This window comes from Hipposideros armiger, unplaced genomic scaffold (genome assembly GCF_001890085.2).
Source record: "Hipposideros armiger isolate ML-2016 unplaced genomic scaffold, ASM189008v1 scaffold_806, whole genome shotgun sequence".
NCBI classification, from domain to species: Eukaryota; Metazoa; Chordata; class Mammalia; order Chiroptera; family Hipposideridae; genus Hipposideros; species Hipposideros armiger.
In genome coordinates this window covers 319460-338757 of record NW_017732156.1, presented here as the reverse complement: position 1 = coordinate 338757, position 19298 = coordinate 319460, and the positions used below count along the sequence as shown (strand labels likewise).

General features: G+C 33.4%; 1 protein-coding gene across 3 annotated transcripts in view; it reads left to right on the top strand.

Moving 5' to 3' along the window:
* Nucleotides 1-19298, top strand: part of UCHL3 (ubiquitin C-terminal hydrolase L3) — a 44998-nt gene that overhangs the window by 20896 nt on the left and 4804 nt on the right. For 2 of the 3 annotated variants that reach the window (XM_019628684.1, XM_019628683.1), the window contains exon 7: nucleotides 13044-13412. In XM_019628684.1, coding sequence (XP_019484229.1) covers nucleotides 13044-13397 — 354 coding nt within the window. In that variant the 3' untranslated portion in view covers nucleotides 13398-13412. Of the gene's footprint in view, nucleotides 1-13043; nucleotides 13413-17517; nucleotides 17594-19298 lie in introns of those variants that run through there. The other variant, XM_019628685.1, reaches the window with a different exon arrangement.

Here is a 19298-nt window from a genome sequence, read left to right as displayed (position 1 = left end):
GGCCATCATTACCCTGATTTCAAAGCCAGACAAACACATTACAAGAAAAGAAATCATTGGTCAATATCCCTGATGAACATAGATGCAAAAATACTCAACAAAATATTAGCAAACCGAATTCAGCAATACATTAAAAAGATCATACACCAGGAATAGGCTTATTCCTGGGATGCACGGTTGGTTCAATATCTGCAAGTCAATTAGCATGATACACCACATAAACAGAATGAAAGATAAAAATCATATGATCATATCAATGGATACAGAAAAACTGTTTGAAAAAATCCAGCATCCATTTATGATAAAAATTGTCAGCAAAGTGGGAATAGAAGGAACATAGTAAAGGTCGTATGTGACAGACTTACAGCTAACATCATACTCAACAGGAAAAAGCTAAAAGCATTTTCTTAAAGATCAGGACTAAGACAAGAATGTCCACTTTCATCACTTAACATAGCATTAGAAGTCATAGCCACAGCAATCAAATAAGAAAAAGAAATAAAAGTCACCCAAATTGGAAAGGAGGAAGTAAAACTCATTATTTGCAGGTGACATGATACTATGTATATAGAAAATCCCAAATATTCCACCAAAAAACTATTAGAACTGGTAAATGAATTCAGTGAAGTGACAGAATACAAAATTAATATTCAGAAATCAGTTGCATTTTTATACACCAATAATGAACTATCAGAAAGAGATATTAAGAAAACAATCCCATTGGGCCAGCCCAGTGGCTCAGTTGGTTAAGAGCTCACTCAAGAGTGAGCTCTGAGCAACAGCTGTTTGAGTCCCAGCCCAGCCTGAGCTGCCATTGAGCTGCCAACAGGTGGCAGGATGGCTCTGCTAAAAAAAAAAAAAAAAAGAAAAAAAAATCCCATTTACCATTACATTTTAAAAAAAATACTTTATAATAAATTTAATGAAGGACATAAAAAAACCTGTACTCAAAAAATTATAAGACAATGAAGAGAGAAATTGAAGAAGATACAAATGGAACATATACTGTGCTAATGGATAACAAGAATTAACATAGTTTAAATGTCCATACTTTCCAAAGCAACCTATAGATTCAATGCAATCCCTATCAAAATATCAATGGCATTTTTCATAGAAGTAGAACAAATAATCCTAAAATTTATATGGAATCATAGAAGACCCCGAATCACCACAGCAGTCTTGAGAAAGAACAAAATTGGAAGTATCATGTTACCTGATAACAAACTATACTACAAGGCCATAGTAATCAAAACAGCATGGTAGTGACATTAAAAACAGACATGTAGATCAATGGAACAGAATACAGGGCCCAGAAATAAACCCACGCTTGTATGGTTATTTAATCTGTGACAAAAGAGGCAAGAATATACAATGGGGTAAAGACAGTATATTCAGTAAATGGTGTTGGGAAAACTGGACTGATACATGCAAAAAAATGAAATTGGACCACGTCCTTATATATAAGAATAAACTCAAAGTGGTTTAAACACTTAAATATAATACCCCAAACCATAAAACTCCTAGAAGAAAATATAGGCAGTAAACCCTTGGACATTACTCTTAGTAATATTTTTTCTGATATATCTCCTCAGGCAAGGGAAACAAAAGAAAAAAATAAGCAAATGGGATTACATCAAACTAGAAAGTTTTTGTGCAGCAAAAGAAACCATGAACAAAACAAAACGAAAAACAACCTGCTAAAAGGGAGAAGATATTCGTCAGTGATACATCTGATAAGGGGTTAATATCCAAAATTTATCAAGAACTCGTACAACTGAAAACCAACAATTAAAAAATGGGCAGAGGACCTGAATAGACATTTCTCCAAAAAGGACATAGACATGGTCAATAGACATATGAAAAGATGCTTAATGTCATTAGTCATCAGAGAAATGGAAATGAAAACCACCATGAGATACCACCTCACACCTGTCAGAATCGTCATCATCAGTAAATCAACAAACATGTGTTGGCCAAGGATGTAGAGTAAAGGGAACCGTCATATACTGTTGGTGGGATTGCAAATTGGTGCAGCTACTATGGAAAACGATTTGGAGGTTCCTCAAAAAATTAAAAATAGAACTACCTTATGACCCAGCAATTCCACTGGTGGGTATTTATCCAAAGAAATCCAAAATACTAATGCAAAAAGATATATGCACTCCTATGTTTACTGCAGCATTGTTCACAATAGCCAAGGCATGTCAATAGACAATTGGATAAAGAATAAGTGGTACATACCCAGGGTGCCAAAAAAAAATGTATACAAGTGGACACTTTGGTCAGTGTTGCCCAAGCAGTAGTTCGCCATAATCCGAAGTGTCTGGAGGCTGATGGTAACCATTTTGAGCACCTCTTGTAATTGCAGAACTCAAATGTGACTTGTATTCATTTTTTTATCAGTATATATTGAGTATTACAATTGAAATACAGTTTTCCCTTCTTAAAATGTGCATATATTTTTTGGCACCCTCTGTATATACAATCGAGTATTACTCTACTGTAAAAAAGAATGAACTCTTACTATTTATGACAATATGGGTGGATTTAGAGGGTATTATGCTAAGTGAAATAAGTTAGAAAGACAAATACCATATGGTCTCATTTATATATGGAATCTAAAGAACAAAATAAAGAACAACAACAAAGCCAGAAACAGAGTCATAGATACAGAGAACAAACTAATATTTACCAGATTGTCAGGGGTTGAGGGGATTGGGGAGGTTGGGTGAAAAAGGTGAAGGGATTAAGTACAAATTGGTAGTTGCAAAATACAGAGATGTAAAGTACAGTATAGGGAATATAGTCAAGAATATTGTAATACTATGTATAGTGCCAAGTGATTACTAGACTAATTGAGGGGATAACTTCATAAATTATGTAAATATCTAGCTACTCTTCTGTACACCTGAAACTAATATAAAGTAATATTGACTGTCAATTATAATTGAAAATAAAAAAAAATATTTTAACTAAAAATAAAAATTACACACAGAAACTAAACAGTTGATATCAAACAGTTTTGTGGGATTTTTTTTCTTAACAGTTTTTGTGAGCTTTTTCTTATTTCATCAAAACTTTGTTCATAAATAATTCTTCATGGCTGTATGCTCTCATGTTGAATGAACTATAATTTACTTTTCAATTTCCTTAACTTTTGGTGTTTTGATTGTTTCCATTTTTTCAAGTTAAAAATATAACTTCATTGAATATCTTTGTTATCCATGTACTCATTCTAGGTTCTTTCTTTAAGATAGTTAGTTTCTTGTAGATAAAATTACCTTGAGTCAAAGAAATGAACATTTTTAAGGTTCATGTTACATAATATGAGATTGTCTTTCTTTTATTTGATCAACCAAATAACCTGTTTGAGCACTTACTATGCCAAGTATTGTGCTAGGAGCTGTATATACCAAGATGAATAAGATGTAGTTTGTGTCTTCAAGGATCTCTTCAGTGGAAATACCCTCAAAAATAGCCCTTGCCAGCATTGAATTCCATTTTTAATATTTGGCTTGTTTGATAAGAGGGAAATAATATGTTTGATTGCTAATGATTGTTCAAAGATCTTTTAAAAAGTTTATGACATGAATTTGTTGGGTTGTCGGAAAAGTCATGACGCATTTTTGCAACGAGAAACATAGAAAAAATACGTCATGACTTTTCCGACAACCCAATAAATTATGAGATTAAATTGTAATTAATTTACAGTGAACTATCTATTTTGGTTAGTGTTATTCTATAAGAGAAGGTTTATTTGACTATTAGGTAAATAGTAAGTAAATTCTGATTTCAAGTATGTATTCATATACATGCATTCATAATTAAAGATAAATCTGTGTGTGTGTGTGTGTGTGTGTGTGTGTGTGTGTGTGTGTAGTGGGCTATTTTGGCCCATTCAATGCAAATTTCAGTGGGTGAAAATAGTGTTAAGTTTCATTTTCATTAAATGTATAAATAGTTTGACTGGTTTCATTTTACCCTGGAGTATAGTTTTTAGTTATTTTGATTATGTTAGAATTGTAAGGAATTAATATGATTACATTTATTGTCCTTCTTTAGGGATTTATTTTGTTCTACCCTTGACTTTGAAAGAAACTGTGATGGTATTAGGAAGAAACTTACTTCTTATATAATGTACCATTTAGGTTCCTGGTTTTTTTGGAAGAATCATGGAGACAGTAAATGGACTCTGATGAAAAGTATCATGCATTTTAATCTGTATAGTCCAGTTTTGTCAAGAAATCTGAAATTGCAACTTTCTGATCTTTCTTTTTTTTTTCCACTTGCTTTCCATACCCCATTTTCTTTATTCCATTCCAACAAGACTTAAGGTAAATCGTTTTTTGGCAACTTCATTTTATTTCATCCTTAAAATTGAGACTAGCTCCTTTGCCTTTTACCTTTTTTTGTTGTTGTCATTCCTTTTGCGTATCATTCCTTGAATACAGGCATGATTAAAGAGTATGTATGGAGCTGAATGGGAGAGCTGAGTTTGAAGGAGGGAGTACAAATTAGGATTGGTCATAGTGGGGAAAATAATATTGAAATGGTTCCTTTTTGTTCTCTAATTTCAAGCACTGACACCATGTCTCCATGCATGTAATCAGTTCTTTATCTAATATCACTAAACAAATGATATAAAAATTGATTAAGTTAGTTGTTGAAAGGGTAAGAATGTAGTCACTTCTCCACCTTGTTTATACATTTTTTTCCTTTCTTAAGTTAACAAATGTTTTGTCCTAAAATGGATCAAAATTGCCCTTTTTTTCCTTTTTATTTCATCTTTCTTCATCTCCTTTTGTTTTCTTCTTCCCCCCCCCCCCAATATCAAGGTTTTGAAAATGGAGCTATTATACTGTTACTATAAAGGAAATTTCTTAGTCAAAACCCATCAGTTTACTCTTTCAGATCTGACTAGATGTACCTCTTCTATAAAAATGTCTTCAGCAATAAAAATAGAGTCGTGGTTGTGTTTGGGAATGGTGGGTTTTTGTGTTTATTTTGTTTTAAATCAGAGCTCTCCAAAACAGATGGCTGTGTTAGAATTTAAGATTTTTTCATTTGTAGTAAATGAGAATCCTATTTGGGGCTATTCTTCAGATAGTAAAAAAGTAAAATAAAATTTCTGGGACTTAGTTTGGCCAGCTTAACGATGTTAAACTTGAGTTTAATGTAACATGTAGGGATATAGGCAATTATATTGATAGCAGTTTCTGACATGAAGAATTATAAATGGAAGTGAGAAAACTCAGTTTTTAAACCAGTAGGGTATAAAAGTCAAGAGTATCTTAAAATCTTTGGGCATATTGATTTATTAGGTGAGCAAAATGAAGAAATATGCCATTGCCCAGATTTTCCATAGACTATGTAGTGGTATTTTGTGAATTTTGATACATAGCCCATGTTTGACTTCTTTGCCAACTGATCATGTAGGAAAATTTGCATCTTTTGCGTAATGTGGTTTTGTTTTCCTATTTTAAATTTGGACCTTGAATTTCATGTAATCTAAAGCATTGTACTGAAGTTTACTTGAAAATCTACAGAAATCCATTTAGAATTATAATTTTGGTTTTAAACTTTTAAAGTTTTATGTATGTGTACATGTTCTCATACATATGCACACACATCCTCATACATGTATGCATTACATTATAATTTTATTTCTTTTCATAACCTATGGCAGATTAAGTTAGTTGTTGAAAGGGTAAGAATGTAGTTACTTCTCCGACCGGTTTACACATTTTTTTTCCTTTTAATTCTGAGAGGATTTAAGTCAGGATCAAATGCTTAAAAATCTCTTGCAATGAATATCTGTACCTACTTCTTCCATGCAAAAGTAATGTATTAAATTTCTTTAGAGTTCTTTCTGAAGAGCAAAACATTTAACCTGCTTTAAAATTCTTAGGGTTTCTGAAAAGCCTATTCTAGGTTTTTCCAAACCTAGAACCTAATGAAGAGATAGGTTTATATGACATGTAAAGTGGTGTATATGAAGTCGCACATTATCCTATTGCAATACCCAACACAGCAAGCAGAGAGGACACAAGTTCAGGGTTAATATTCTGGCAAACAGTGATGTTAATAATAATTTTAATGAAATACATAATTTTTAAAGAAATTTTGTATTTCTGAACCAGAACTGAAAAACTGAGGAACTGAGTTCCTTATTTAGACACTTGAAAAAGTGAACTCTTCATTAAAACTTCTAAAAGACTCAAGAATAAATTATAGATATTTGATCATTTTCAGGTAGTATGGAAAACAATGTGAGAAATTGGATATTTAGTCTTCAAGATTCAGCTCATATTTTAAATTTTTATATTTGAAAGCAAGGCTAATTTAGTTGCTAAAGCAACTGCATTGACAGCTAATATTAGGAAACTAAAAGTTGGTGTGTCTTTAACCTTCATAATTCTAAGAAGAAAGCCTAGGGATTTTAAGATTCTGTAATAGCACACTTTATATCAAAGCCCTTTCATCTACTGAAATATTGCTCAAAAGTCTTCCTGAGTTATATAAACTTCCATTGGAATTGAAAATATATGTGACACATACTATTATGTCTATATTATGAATTAAATTGTCTTTACAGATTGTACAGTGGGAGAAAATGTGTGTACATTGTGTTTATTTAACAGGAGGTAGAAATAAATATGACTGCAGTAAAAATTTAGAATTATTGGTTCTAATATTTAAGATCTCAACATATTAATTTACTTATTAAAAACAATAGTGTGCTGGCACTCAGGCAGTAAGATAGTGGATAAAAACTTTCCCTGCCTAAGCTTTACAAGGTATTACAAGTAAAATAGCCATAATATAGTAATGCATGATCCTACTTCTTATGCTGTGGAACAGTTGCCAGAGTTGCCAGATACACACACACATACACCTTAATATATGGAACTCATTTAGTGGGGTATACTTTTGAACTTATCCTTTGTTTTTTCATTACTTGCTCTTATATAAGTTTACATTGGAAAAAGTGATGAGCAAAAAGAGGGCTAAAATCACCCATAGATAATGTGGTAGAGTTTGGGCAAAAATGATATCTTTAAATAGAAATGATAATAATTTCTACCTTATAGGTTATGATAAGAATCTTTAGCATCTTTAGGACATTTGGTACACAATAGTAAGTACTCAGTGGTAGCTATTATTGTTGACTGATGAACATATTGTTGACTGACTGAACACACATACCTGTGTGAACACATTCACTACATCATGGTTTATAATTGTAGAAAACTGGAAACAACCTAAAAAGGCGATAATATATTTATGGTACATCTTTTTAAGAAATATGTTGATATGAAAAATAATGTAGAAATATACTTATTGAAGTAAATAGATGCCTAAAATATATGGATAGTGAAAAAAGCAAAATGCTAAAAATTTTAACAAATTGCTAAACCCCAAGGGTAAGCTAGCATGACACTGTAAAATCCCTCTGCACAGCCCCAAAAGGGGAGCTTACAAGCACTCCTTACTGAGTGCTTAGTAGTAGGCTGGGGACAAGGCAGGAGAGAGCCCTAACATGCAGGCCTGGGAGACGGGAGCAGCTTCTCCTTTGGGAAAGGCACCAGGCTAGATTATTCTCCTTTATGGAAAAAAAAAAACACAGATTCTGAGACAGAAAACCTTATCTGGGGAATAGAACAGATAAGGGGAGAGGCAGGAAACTCCTTTGAGAGAAATCAATGGAGGAGGGAAGAATCCCTTAGAAAGCCTTGTTCTTGAGATAGTCTATGATGGAGGCTGAACCAGATCAACAAAGAATGCCTCCACTTTCCTACCATTGGACCTGTAGGCAGCAAGAAACAAGTTTCAAAAGTCGGGGAAAAGGGGAGTCAAAGACATGAAGAGAGACTTTTTCTGAGGTATAGACTCTAAATAAAAGTCTAAACTGTGACTGGAACAAGAACTCTGAAAAAGAAAGTATCCAGCAACTGAGCTGCTACCCTAAGCACAGGTAATGTGAGATTAATTTTAAGATGGTGAGTAACCATAGCAAAAACAAAACCAAAATAGCACAACTCCTCACTAGATTGACTCAACTCCACACACTAAAGGCTTAGCAGAAGAAAAAGCATGCTCATTTCCCGGCATAAAGACTTTATCTCAGCCTCTGTGCTCCCACACAAGATGTGTGCCTTTTAACCAAAAATTACAAGACAAAAAAGGAAACAATAACACACTATCATGAAACAAAGCAATCAACAGAATCTGACTCACATATGATCCAGATGTTGGAACTGTCAGATGCAATTTAAAATAACTATGACTAATATATTAAAGGCTCAAGTAGAAAGGGTAGACAGCATATACCAACAGGTGGGGAACATCAACGTGGAGAGAGAATGAAACAAATGCTAGTAATTAAAAACACAGTACCAGAAATGACAAATGCTTTTAATGGGTTCTCCAGTAGACTCAAAATTAGGAAAACAAAATTAAGGAAAGAATCAGTAAATGTAAAGATAAATCACTAGACATTTATTTAAACTGAGTCGTAAAAATTAAATATCATGGGAAAAAGACAACAGCAACAACAACAAAAATTCTGGAGTATCCAAGAGCTGTGGGGCAATTGCAAATCATTTAATACATGAAAGTAGAATCCCAGAAGGAAAAGAGAGAGGTGGGGGTGAGGAGTGGGCATATGACTGAAAAAAAAAAAAGGCACTATATCCAACTATTTTGCAAAAAATAAAGATGTCAAACAGCTTCAAGAATCTCAGAGAACACTAGGTAATATAAATATTCCTACCCTCTAAAACACACACACACACACACAAACACACACACACACACACACATGCACACACACACTGAGATAATATTCATACTGCTGAAAACAAAGATAAATGCAAAATGTTCATGGAAGACAGAGAAAAAGACACATTAGACACAGAGGAACAAAGAAAAATTAGCAGTTTTCTCATCAGAGTTATATAAGCCAGAACAATGGAATGGCATTTTTAAAGTGCTGAAAGAATTCAATAGAGCAAAAATATCTTTCAAAACTAAAGACTTTGACACAAACAAATCCTGAGACAATACATTACCAGCTTACCTGGACTACAACTTGGATCTATACAAAGAATGGAGAGCACTGGAAATGGAACAATTGAAGGTAAATATAAAATAAATTTTATTCTTCTTAAATCTGTTTTAGAGGTAATTTACTGTCCAAATAAAAAATAGTAACAATGTTACTATAAATCTATAGTATATGTAAAAATAAAATGTATGACTAGCACAGAGGATGAGAGGAAGAAATTGGGATAATACTGCTGTAACATTCTTACACTACATATGAAGTGGTGTAATAGTATTTGAAGGTACACTGACTAAAGGTATATATTGTAAATCTTAGGGCAATTACTCAAAAAGGTAAAAAGAAGTATAAACAATAAGATAGTAGTAGAGATAAAATGGAATCATAAAAATCCAAAAAAAGCAGAAAAAGAACAAAGAACAGGTGAAAAAAAATAGATAACTGGCAAGATGACAGATTTTAATACAACCATATTAATAATTAAATGAAATTAATAAAATGTAAATGGTCTAAATGTAAACATACATATTGAAAGAAAGGTTATCATATTGGTAAACAGCAAGACTCAATTATATGCTGTCTAGAAGAAAGTCACTTTAATATAAAGACATGGAAAGATTAAAATTAAAAGAATGGGAAAAGATGTACAATGCAAACACGAATAAAAAAAACTGGAATAAGTATATTAACATTCAATGAAATGGACTTCAGAACAAGGCATATAACCTTTGACATTACCTAAGGATAAATAAGTCAATTCACCAAGAAGACATAACATACATATAACTTAAACCCAAAGCACGCAGGAGAAAGTGAAAATCAATGAAATTCATTATTGTACTAGAGGTCCTAGCCAGTGCAATTAGGAAAGAAAGAGAAATAAAAGGCATATGTGTTAGAAAGGAAGAAGTAAAATTGTTTGTATTCACAGAGAGCATGATTTTTTTTAATGTTGAAAACTTTATTAGAAAATAGGTGAAGGAGCTATGTGTTAATGTCATAAAAAACAAAGACTTGGAAATTTTCCAAGTTAGATACTAAAGAGATATGATAAGTTAATACCTGTTTCTAGATTAAATCCTGAGGAAACATGCTACAAAGGACATGAATAGATCGACTGACAAAATTAAAATATGGATGGACAATAGACAAAAGTATATCTATATAACATTTGAAGGTGATGACTACTGTTATGTAAGAGAATTTTCTTAGTCTTAGGAAATACTGAAGTATTTAGGAGTAAAGGGCCATGATATATATCTATCTATCTATATATAGATATAGATATAGATATATATAACTTACCCTCAGACCGTTCAAAAACGTATGTACAGAGCAAGGAAGAGATAGGAGTGTAAGCAAGATGATAAAGGAAGTTAGGGTAAAATGTCATAGGCAAATCAAGGTGTTTTCTGTATTTTTGTTTTTGTAACTCTGTATATTGGAATTTTTTTTTTTAAGTTTTAAAAAAAGTTCTTAAAAAATGGCAAAAAAGAGGGCCATCATACTTAAAACTGGAAATTGCTTTTCTCAGTAAGCAGTAGTGGTAGATGAGGTAATGTCTGCTTCTAGAACAGGGGTCAGCAAACTTTTGAGATGGAAGAGCTGCCAGGGGTCAGCAAACTGCGGCTGGCGAGCCATATGCGGCTCTTGGGGTACGTGCATATGGCTCTGAAGTAAAATTGAAAACGAAACTATCATAGTTTCATTTATAAAAATTTTAAAGGATATTATTCACATAATGGTGATTATGTAAAATATATATTTATGGCTCTCGAATAATTTTTAAATTGTTGTGAGGGACAGGATTGGCTCTTCAGGGGTCAGCAAACTTTTGAGACGGAATGTACCCAAAGAGCCGCATGTGGCTTGCGAGCTGCAGTTTGTGGACCTCTGTTCTAGAACAAAGAGTACGTTTGCTTACTGCTTGCTATAAAATGTCGGTTTCCCCAAACTCAGTGTTCCTCTCCTGTATAGTCATCCATCTGGGCCCTCTGCACTGCCCTCATGTGAATTGACACAAGCATACTGATGATCATGCTCCTTTCTGTGTTGTGAGTAATGTCCTTTTTCTCTGACCCAGGACCCTCATGTCCTCTACCATCATCCATAAAGTAACAGGCGAACTTTTTAGATTGAAAGGATAAAATCAAATCACAGACCTGATAGTCTAGTCCTCTGAACATGTCCTATTTGTTGCTATTTCTGTTCTTTTTCTCACACTGAATTCTTTACTAGAATACCTTTCTCATTTCACCTGCCCAAACGTTACACATTTTTTCAGTGTACACCTTCACTGCTGCTTCTGTCTTAGTAATGTCTCCCTCTCCAGACTCTTAGAAAAATTTTGTTTTGTTTTCTCCTTTACTCATTGGCAACTCTCTTCCTCTCTTTATTTTTTTGTCTTTTTCGTCTATATCCCTTTTTCTTTTCACCCATTCTTACCTTCCTTATCTTTCTCTTATTTAAATGTAATCAGATTGAATATGACAAACTTCTGATTAGGCTGTATCTGTGAGAGTAGACACTTTATTATATACACCTTTGTTCCCATATAGAGCCAAGTATAGGATTCATTTATGTATTTCTGATTGACTGATTCTTATTGTGAAGTATTCACAAACATGTTTTTTAAACCCTCATCACAATAGTAACTTTATTTTAGGTTGCTGTTATTTACATAGATTGAAAGTACTAAGTAGGATCATAAAAATTTCAGGGTTGAATGAGTTTTAGAAATCATTCAGGGAAAATCCTTTCATTTTCCTAAAGAGACTAGGTCATGGTTAATGAAATCAACATTATCACTAAGCAAGGGTTTATATCACTATTCTTATTGCTTCTTATTATGGTTATAAGTGATTATAATTTTGTCATGCAAATAAAAATTTTTTTATTTCATGTTCTGGTGTTATTTATTGGAGGTGACAATTGTAAAATTATTTCAATTACCATAAATAAGTTATTGTAAGCATGTTTATTTCATAGAAAACTGTTGGGTCAGTTTAGGTTTTTGTGGTACAGTAGCGTACAAAAGGTGACACTCAAAATACCTAATTTTAAGAGGATTACTGCTCTTCTCATTCGAATCTGATCTCATAAATTACTATTAAAATCCTTCTCTTAGCCACTTAGGCTGTACACGTAGTGACTGATAGAGCATTGGATTCTAGAACCAGACAGATGTCCTGTGTTTTAATCCCAGCCCTGTCATGTGCTTGCAGTGTGCATTGGTTATATTACTTAACCTCTGTGTGCTCTGATTTCTTATTTGTAAAATGGGAATAATTATAATACCTATCTCATGGGTTACTGGGAGAGTAAATAAATTGACACATGTAAAATACTTAAAAGAGTGCCTGGCACATAATGATTGATACATGTTATTTACTAAATACTATTGTTTACTAAAAAATGGCTGATAGGCCATGATCATTTCCATTTAACTTGTCAGCCTAAGTAAGAGGATAGTTTATGCAGGTCATCCGCTTCAGAGGGGTTTATTTCACTTTTCTTTATATTTTGAATTATTTTTGTTTTTCCCTTAGAGCTTATTCTCTCAAAGAAATTCTTTTTACCAGTGCTATCACCATACAGTTTTCTTCTACTCCTAATTCTTATTGTGTTTGTATGTGTTACATATTTTATGCATGTGCATACCTTTTTTAAAAAGAATTGATATAATCCCATTTTAGTGGCTTCTAAATAATCAGTGCCATGAGTCTGCTATGCAAATGAGGATTTGTAAATATTTTAGATGTGCACTTACAGAAGCTATGGCATATAACCTGATACCTTGGTTATATATTTCTACTTTACCCGCTTTTAACCAATATTCATTTACCATCTTTTTCTAGATTATAGTTGATTAAAAGTAGTAGACCATATAAATACAAGCATGACCATACGTTGCTTTTAAGAATAAATGATGGCCCAGTAACGTGGTCTAAGTGAAATGTTCTCTTTTTTAATTATGTAGTCCTCCTCGCCATCCTCATCACAGCCTCATTCTAGCCACTGCAGAACGAAGGCCTCATCATTGTGTCACCATGCATCCCTGCCCTGGGTCAAACGTAACCATGTAGACCCTGCAAAGGCTACCAGTCCATCTCTCCGTCTTCGTCGCTGGCGACCCTTCTTACGCCTACCATCTATGGGTCTCCATTCTGTTGTAAGTGTAGTCAATCTTCCGTCTCTTCCAGTGACAAGGACAGTCCTTTTTTTCCCCTTAAACTTCTTCAGTCTTTCAAGTGCTTTCCTCTTGGTTCACTCAACCATTAGCTTTTTCTGCCCCAATAAGATTGCAAGCATACCTCTATGCTTTGCAGTCTAGCTTGACTCTCGCCAGTGCCTTGGTGAACATTCATCTTTCCACTCCATATCCTGCCCACATAAGGGTGCCTGCCTTTTGATGAATACTGATCAACATTCATGATAATGTTTAAGTTCCTTTTAGTTGTTAAAGTAAATATGTATTCTCTTACCCTTCATCTTTCTGATTTCATTTAGTTGACTCAGGTCAACAAATGCTGTGTACCTTCTGAGTTCTTTGCCATCTCTTTATTTATTTTTTTCCACGTTTCTGAACATGACTTGAGTCTCTTGTCATGCTCTGGGGTGCTTAACTTACTCTATCCTTAATCTAATCCTTCATGGTGTAGGGTGTTTCATCTAAACTATTTTATTCCCTGAGGTGGCTCAGGTACTTGGTTAATCTTGATCCAATCTTCCCTGCCTATTCAGTTTCTAAACATCTTTCCAAGTGGGAGGTGAAGATTTTCTCCTTTGAATTGATGTAGGCTTCCCACAAATTTTATGATTTCTCCTTCTTAGGTTGATAATATTAACAAACTATAGCATTAAAAAGTACATTTGTTCTTGTAATCTTGCTAATTATCTTAAATGTTGAGGTTGATGATAGAATTTTAATAATCTCAGAATTGAAGTAAACTGCAGGATTTGGCACCTACAGATCTAATCTCTCTGGTGTTTTCGTCTGTTAGTGGTAATGACTGGTTTGGTAGAGCCTACCTACAAATGCTACATCTGAAAGTTTTGGTGTATGCCATATCTTTATAAGAAACTTAACACTTTTATAAATCATCATGACTTTTAAAGCCAGATGAACTCTGATTACACAGACATTTAAAGCTTAAAAAAAAAGTTGGTGTCAAACCTTGTTCCCTCCCCCTTATTTACTCCTCTAGAGCTATACTCAAGTTATGAAGTGGTGTCTTGACACTTAAACATCTGCTTTTACCAAATATCAGTATGGTCATCAAAACAGCGTTTCATTTGTGCTGAGTATCAACAAACTGATGTCTATTTCATTATCCTCATTGGGTCACAATGTGCATTTGTCATTTTTATTCATTTTTCATTTGATATTTGTTGCTTTCCTGCCGTGCCATACACTACTTGGCAAAGTAGGGAGATATAAGGCGAATCAAGTGATCACAGTAAAATCCTAATTTTGTAAATTCTGACTTGGGCACAATTTATTATAAATATGAATAAATTCCTTTGTACTTAAAAATATTCTAAATATAATTGAACACGTCATAAAAATTGTTTTTTCCTGTTTTATATATTGTTGATCTTTTCTCCATATTAATTCCATTGCTTTGTAGCTTCATAAATATTTTCATAGCCTAGTGGTTAAGAACACTAAGGATTCTAGAATGACACTGCGTGGATTTGAAACCAAATTACATCACTTTATAGCTGTGTGACCTACAGCATGTTACTTAACACTTCTGTGCCTCAGTTTCCTTGAGTAAAATGAGTATAGCTATATTACCTTGTACGATCTATATGATGATTAATTGGTGAATAATATTAACGTACTTAGAATAGTGCCTGGTATATATTAAGTGCCATACAATGATAAATTTAAAATATATTTGTTTATAATTTGACATTTCTATTTAGTATTAATTTTTATCTGATTAATTTGTTATGTTTTTAATTCTTTGAGATACGTATTCTAAATTATGGAACTTTATAAAAATATTATATATAAGTGCAGGTAAAAATGATCCAACCTATAGCTTCTGGTTTTTGCCTTTTGTTTAATTATATATTGGTCACTTTTTGAATCAGAAAACTTATTGGAATTTGCTTTTTATTTATTCTTGTTTTTGGGTAGAATAATTTTTAAGCAATTGGATAATTGCAGATTTCAGACTTTCGGACTAATTAAAGTTGACCAAAGAAAAGGGCTCATCACAGGTACTGATGTTTTGTGGGAGGCTTAGAAGTTTTTAACTTTACTTACCTTTTATAATAATTTGAAGGCCTTTCATGTCCTTTTCAGAGTGTTGTATTCTTTAGTATGCACTTTTGGATAAAAGACTCACAATTTTGAGTCACTAGATTTAGTGATTTTTTTACATTTGTGATAATATAGTATTAATATTGTAATAATACATAATATTTAGATAACACTTAACAGTTTACAGTGTACTTTCATTCATTTTATTTAAACCTCAAAACAGGTAAGAAACCCAGTGCTCACAGGGATTGGGTACATATTTAGGTCTCTGACTCCAGTCATATTACTTTAATCTCTAGCATGGTTTTATTTACTGACAAATATGACATATAGAAGCTATAGGATATATTTGTCTTAAAATACTTGATATCTTATTGGTGAATTATATCTTAAGTAAAACGAGATCTTTTCCTAGTTGGATAAATAATTATTTCTAGTGTTTTGTTTTGTTTTTTTATAGAATTGAATTTGTAGTTTGAAGAATTGCGTTGGTTTAGACTTGCAGAACTAGATTCTCTGCTGCTCGTTGGTTAAATTAGGGTATTGGATTGAATGATCACTAATATATTTGATCGTCAGACCAGGGAAGTAAAGGACTCATTATCACCATTTTTAAGTATTTGAAGAATACCATATTCAAGAGCGATTAGACTTTGTATAAGATGATGGAAAACATTTTTTGTCTCAGTTTGAGGGGAACTTTAACAGCACTGCCCAAAGATGGAATGCACTGCCTCAAAACCTAGGGACAATTCCCTGTTGTTGGGGACTCCTTACCTACCACAATAGTACCTACCACAAGATGGGGCTGTGGTAGAGAGGAATCTAGTATCGGAGCAACAGAAAAACCAGTTAACTTGGATTCCTACCAACTGCGGAATTCTTTACTTCTAACTTGAAGTTAGGAAGCCCTCGTTTGCCACATCAATTTTTGTTGTGGTTCTCATTCGTAAACTTGAGTGAAAGAATCTCTGAAGAATAACGTGATGAGTCATTCTATCTGTAAATGTTTTAGAACCATATTGTAAATCCAAGATAATGTTTCTTGTGTACCTTTTAATTTCCGCATCTGAAGACTTCATATTACAATGACAACAATTATATAAAAAATTATATAATTACTAGAGGGTGAGAAAAGTATACATTTTAGAGTTAAGGTACTGTTGTGTTACTTACAGGATGTTAAGTAATATGAGATATAATTTGATTTACCGGTATGCCTCTGTAAAACTTCTGCCTCTAAAATTTGTACTTGCATTTAATAACGATTGTATTTAATTTCAAACCATTTACATTTGATATATAGTAACACATATTAGTGTTAACTGTAGTCACTGCAATTATAGACACTAGCAGTTAATCATGTATTTACTTTACTTTGCATATGTTACTTGAATGTCTAACAAATGTAGTAGATATTGCTCATGCAAATTGAATTTGGTAACCAAAAAAAAAGACAACAAAAACAAACCACAAAGGTATACTTTTAATTTCAAATAGTTCACTAAGAAAGCAAGAGAAAAAATCAAATCATAGGCTATAGTTCATTGTACTTTAATTTGCTCTTATCCTTTAATCTTTTGGATTATTTTCCTGCACCAATTCATTTTTAAACTTTTTGAATCTAAGATGAATGAAGACACTTTTTTTTTAATTCTAACACTTTATATTGCATTGTTTAAAAAGTGAGATTATCAAGGTCAAGTCATTCAGGGAAGAACTTTCTTGATGTCTTAAAAATTAACTTACAAAGAGTTGGTTTTTTGAACTGTCTATGCTATTATTAAATTTTTAAAAACGTTTGTATTTCAAATTTCAAAAATTAGAGAAATCACTTCATGCATTCATTTCAATTCAGCAAGTATTCATTGTGCATCTGCTATATACCAGGCATTGTGCTAACCATTGGAGCTTTAAAGGTGAACAAAACTTGAGGTTTTTAGATTGTTGAGATTAAGAAAGGTATGCTTTTAGTTGACATTTTTCTTTTTGGTGGGTAAGCATGTTGTTATAAATGAAAACATATTCACTCTTTGTCTACCATATCAAAGGTTAAGCCTTGAATTATTTTGGATAAATACTCTCTCACGTCATTTGATAGATTATCTGTATGTGTTTACATGTACTTGATTGATTAGTTTGACTACTAACATATGTAATATGTATTTTTCCCTCCTAGGCACCAAATATAGATGAAAAAGTGGATCTTCATTTTATTGCATTAGTTCACGTAGATGGACATCTCTATGAATTAGGTAAGAACTTTTAAAATTTATTCTGGGGAGAGAAATGAGAAAATCTGTAATTATGATAAACAGAAGCCACCATTGATATTTACTGTGTTTATTTAAATTAATTGATTGCCTATAACATTGAGTGGACATAATGAAAGCTTTCCTTTTAAGACTTTTTAGAAGAGAAAATAAAAATTCTTTTTCATGTTCAGGCAACTTACAATTCAAGAATGTTTGCATACCGCCTTTGCATTTTAGCAAAGCAGGAAAGTAAAAATCATGATAGGAAACTGCTGTAAATCACTTCAGTCTTTACTAAATTATTGAGTTGGTTATCATCAACATCAAGATAAACCATCTTCATTCTGAAACTAGTTTTAAAACAGTGTAATATCCATGGCTAGTTTTTGTATTCAGTAATGAATATCATTAGTTTTCAGGCTTTTGTATTACATCTGGTTTTTTAAAAATTTTACAGGAGTCTTTGCTTTTGGGCAACAACTTCCTAAGTCATGTGTCAAAGTACCCATGATTAATTACTTAGTAACTTGGCCTATACCTGCATTTATTATTATTTTTTAAAGATTTTATTGGAGAATTGGGAGAGGGTAACGGTGTTGGGGAATCGGGGAAGGGGAGCAGACAAGTTGCTGTCCTTTGGTTCTTCAGTCTAGTTGTGGAGGACGTTGCTTCACTGGCCCATGTTGGTATTATCATTGCGCTCTTCCCGGGTGAGGCAGATCGGCCTCCGGCCTCTGCATGGCCGCTCACAGTGGCTCTTGGCAGCTCACACCTGCTGCTGGCCGCTCACGCTGGCTGCTGGCCACACACGGTAGCCCATGGCAGCCCGCTGCAGCCTACGCTGTTGCCGGCGACTCACGGCATCCCAGCTCTAGGTTGAGCTGTTGTTCACCATCTTAGCTGTAGAGGGTGCAGTGTCACTGGCCCTCATGGGGGATCCGAACTGGGGTCCTGCTGCACAGAGCTGGCGTCCCAAGCCAGTTCTTAACCAACACGCCACTCAGCTGGCCCTGCACTTATTTTTTTAAAGTTTAATTATAGGTGGAGTATTTCAGGGACTCTCTTGAGGAGATCCTCATAATTTTGATTGCCTCATTCGGACAGGGAACTTCTTAGGATTCTTTCATAATTGGTATATAGTACTCGTGAGTACTTCTCCATAAGACCATCTTGGGTTAAAAAAAAGGCCAAATAATGAAACAAAAATGAAGTCCTTTTTAGTATTAACATACCACTTTCATTTTCCTTAACTTATGTAAAGGCAGAAGAGTTCTGAAAGGACTGACATTGTGACTATAAATATGGTCCATAAAATTTAAATGGATTTTATGCTTGGAATATGGCAACAGAATCATACAATTTATTAAATAGAAATGGCTTTATTAAAGGGCACAAGGAAAGGAAAGAACATAATATTTATAGAAATGTGCACCCCCCCTGAAGGCTGTCTACTATAATAGAGTGATTTGAGTAGGAATCAAACTAAAATGAAAAGAAATCATTGTTATAGGAGTGCATAACAGACCTGCAGAGCACTTTGAGAGATATATGCTTTGCTAATTCCGTCTATAAAATCTACATAGAGATAAGCTATAATAGTGCATGGGGATTTCAAGTATCTGACTGATTGCTGGAAGCTTCATTTCTACTCTGAATTCTGAATGTTAGAGAATAACTACCGTATTTGCCGGCGTATAAGACGATT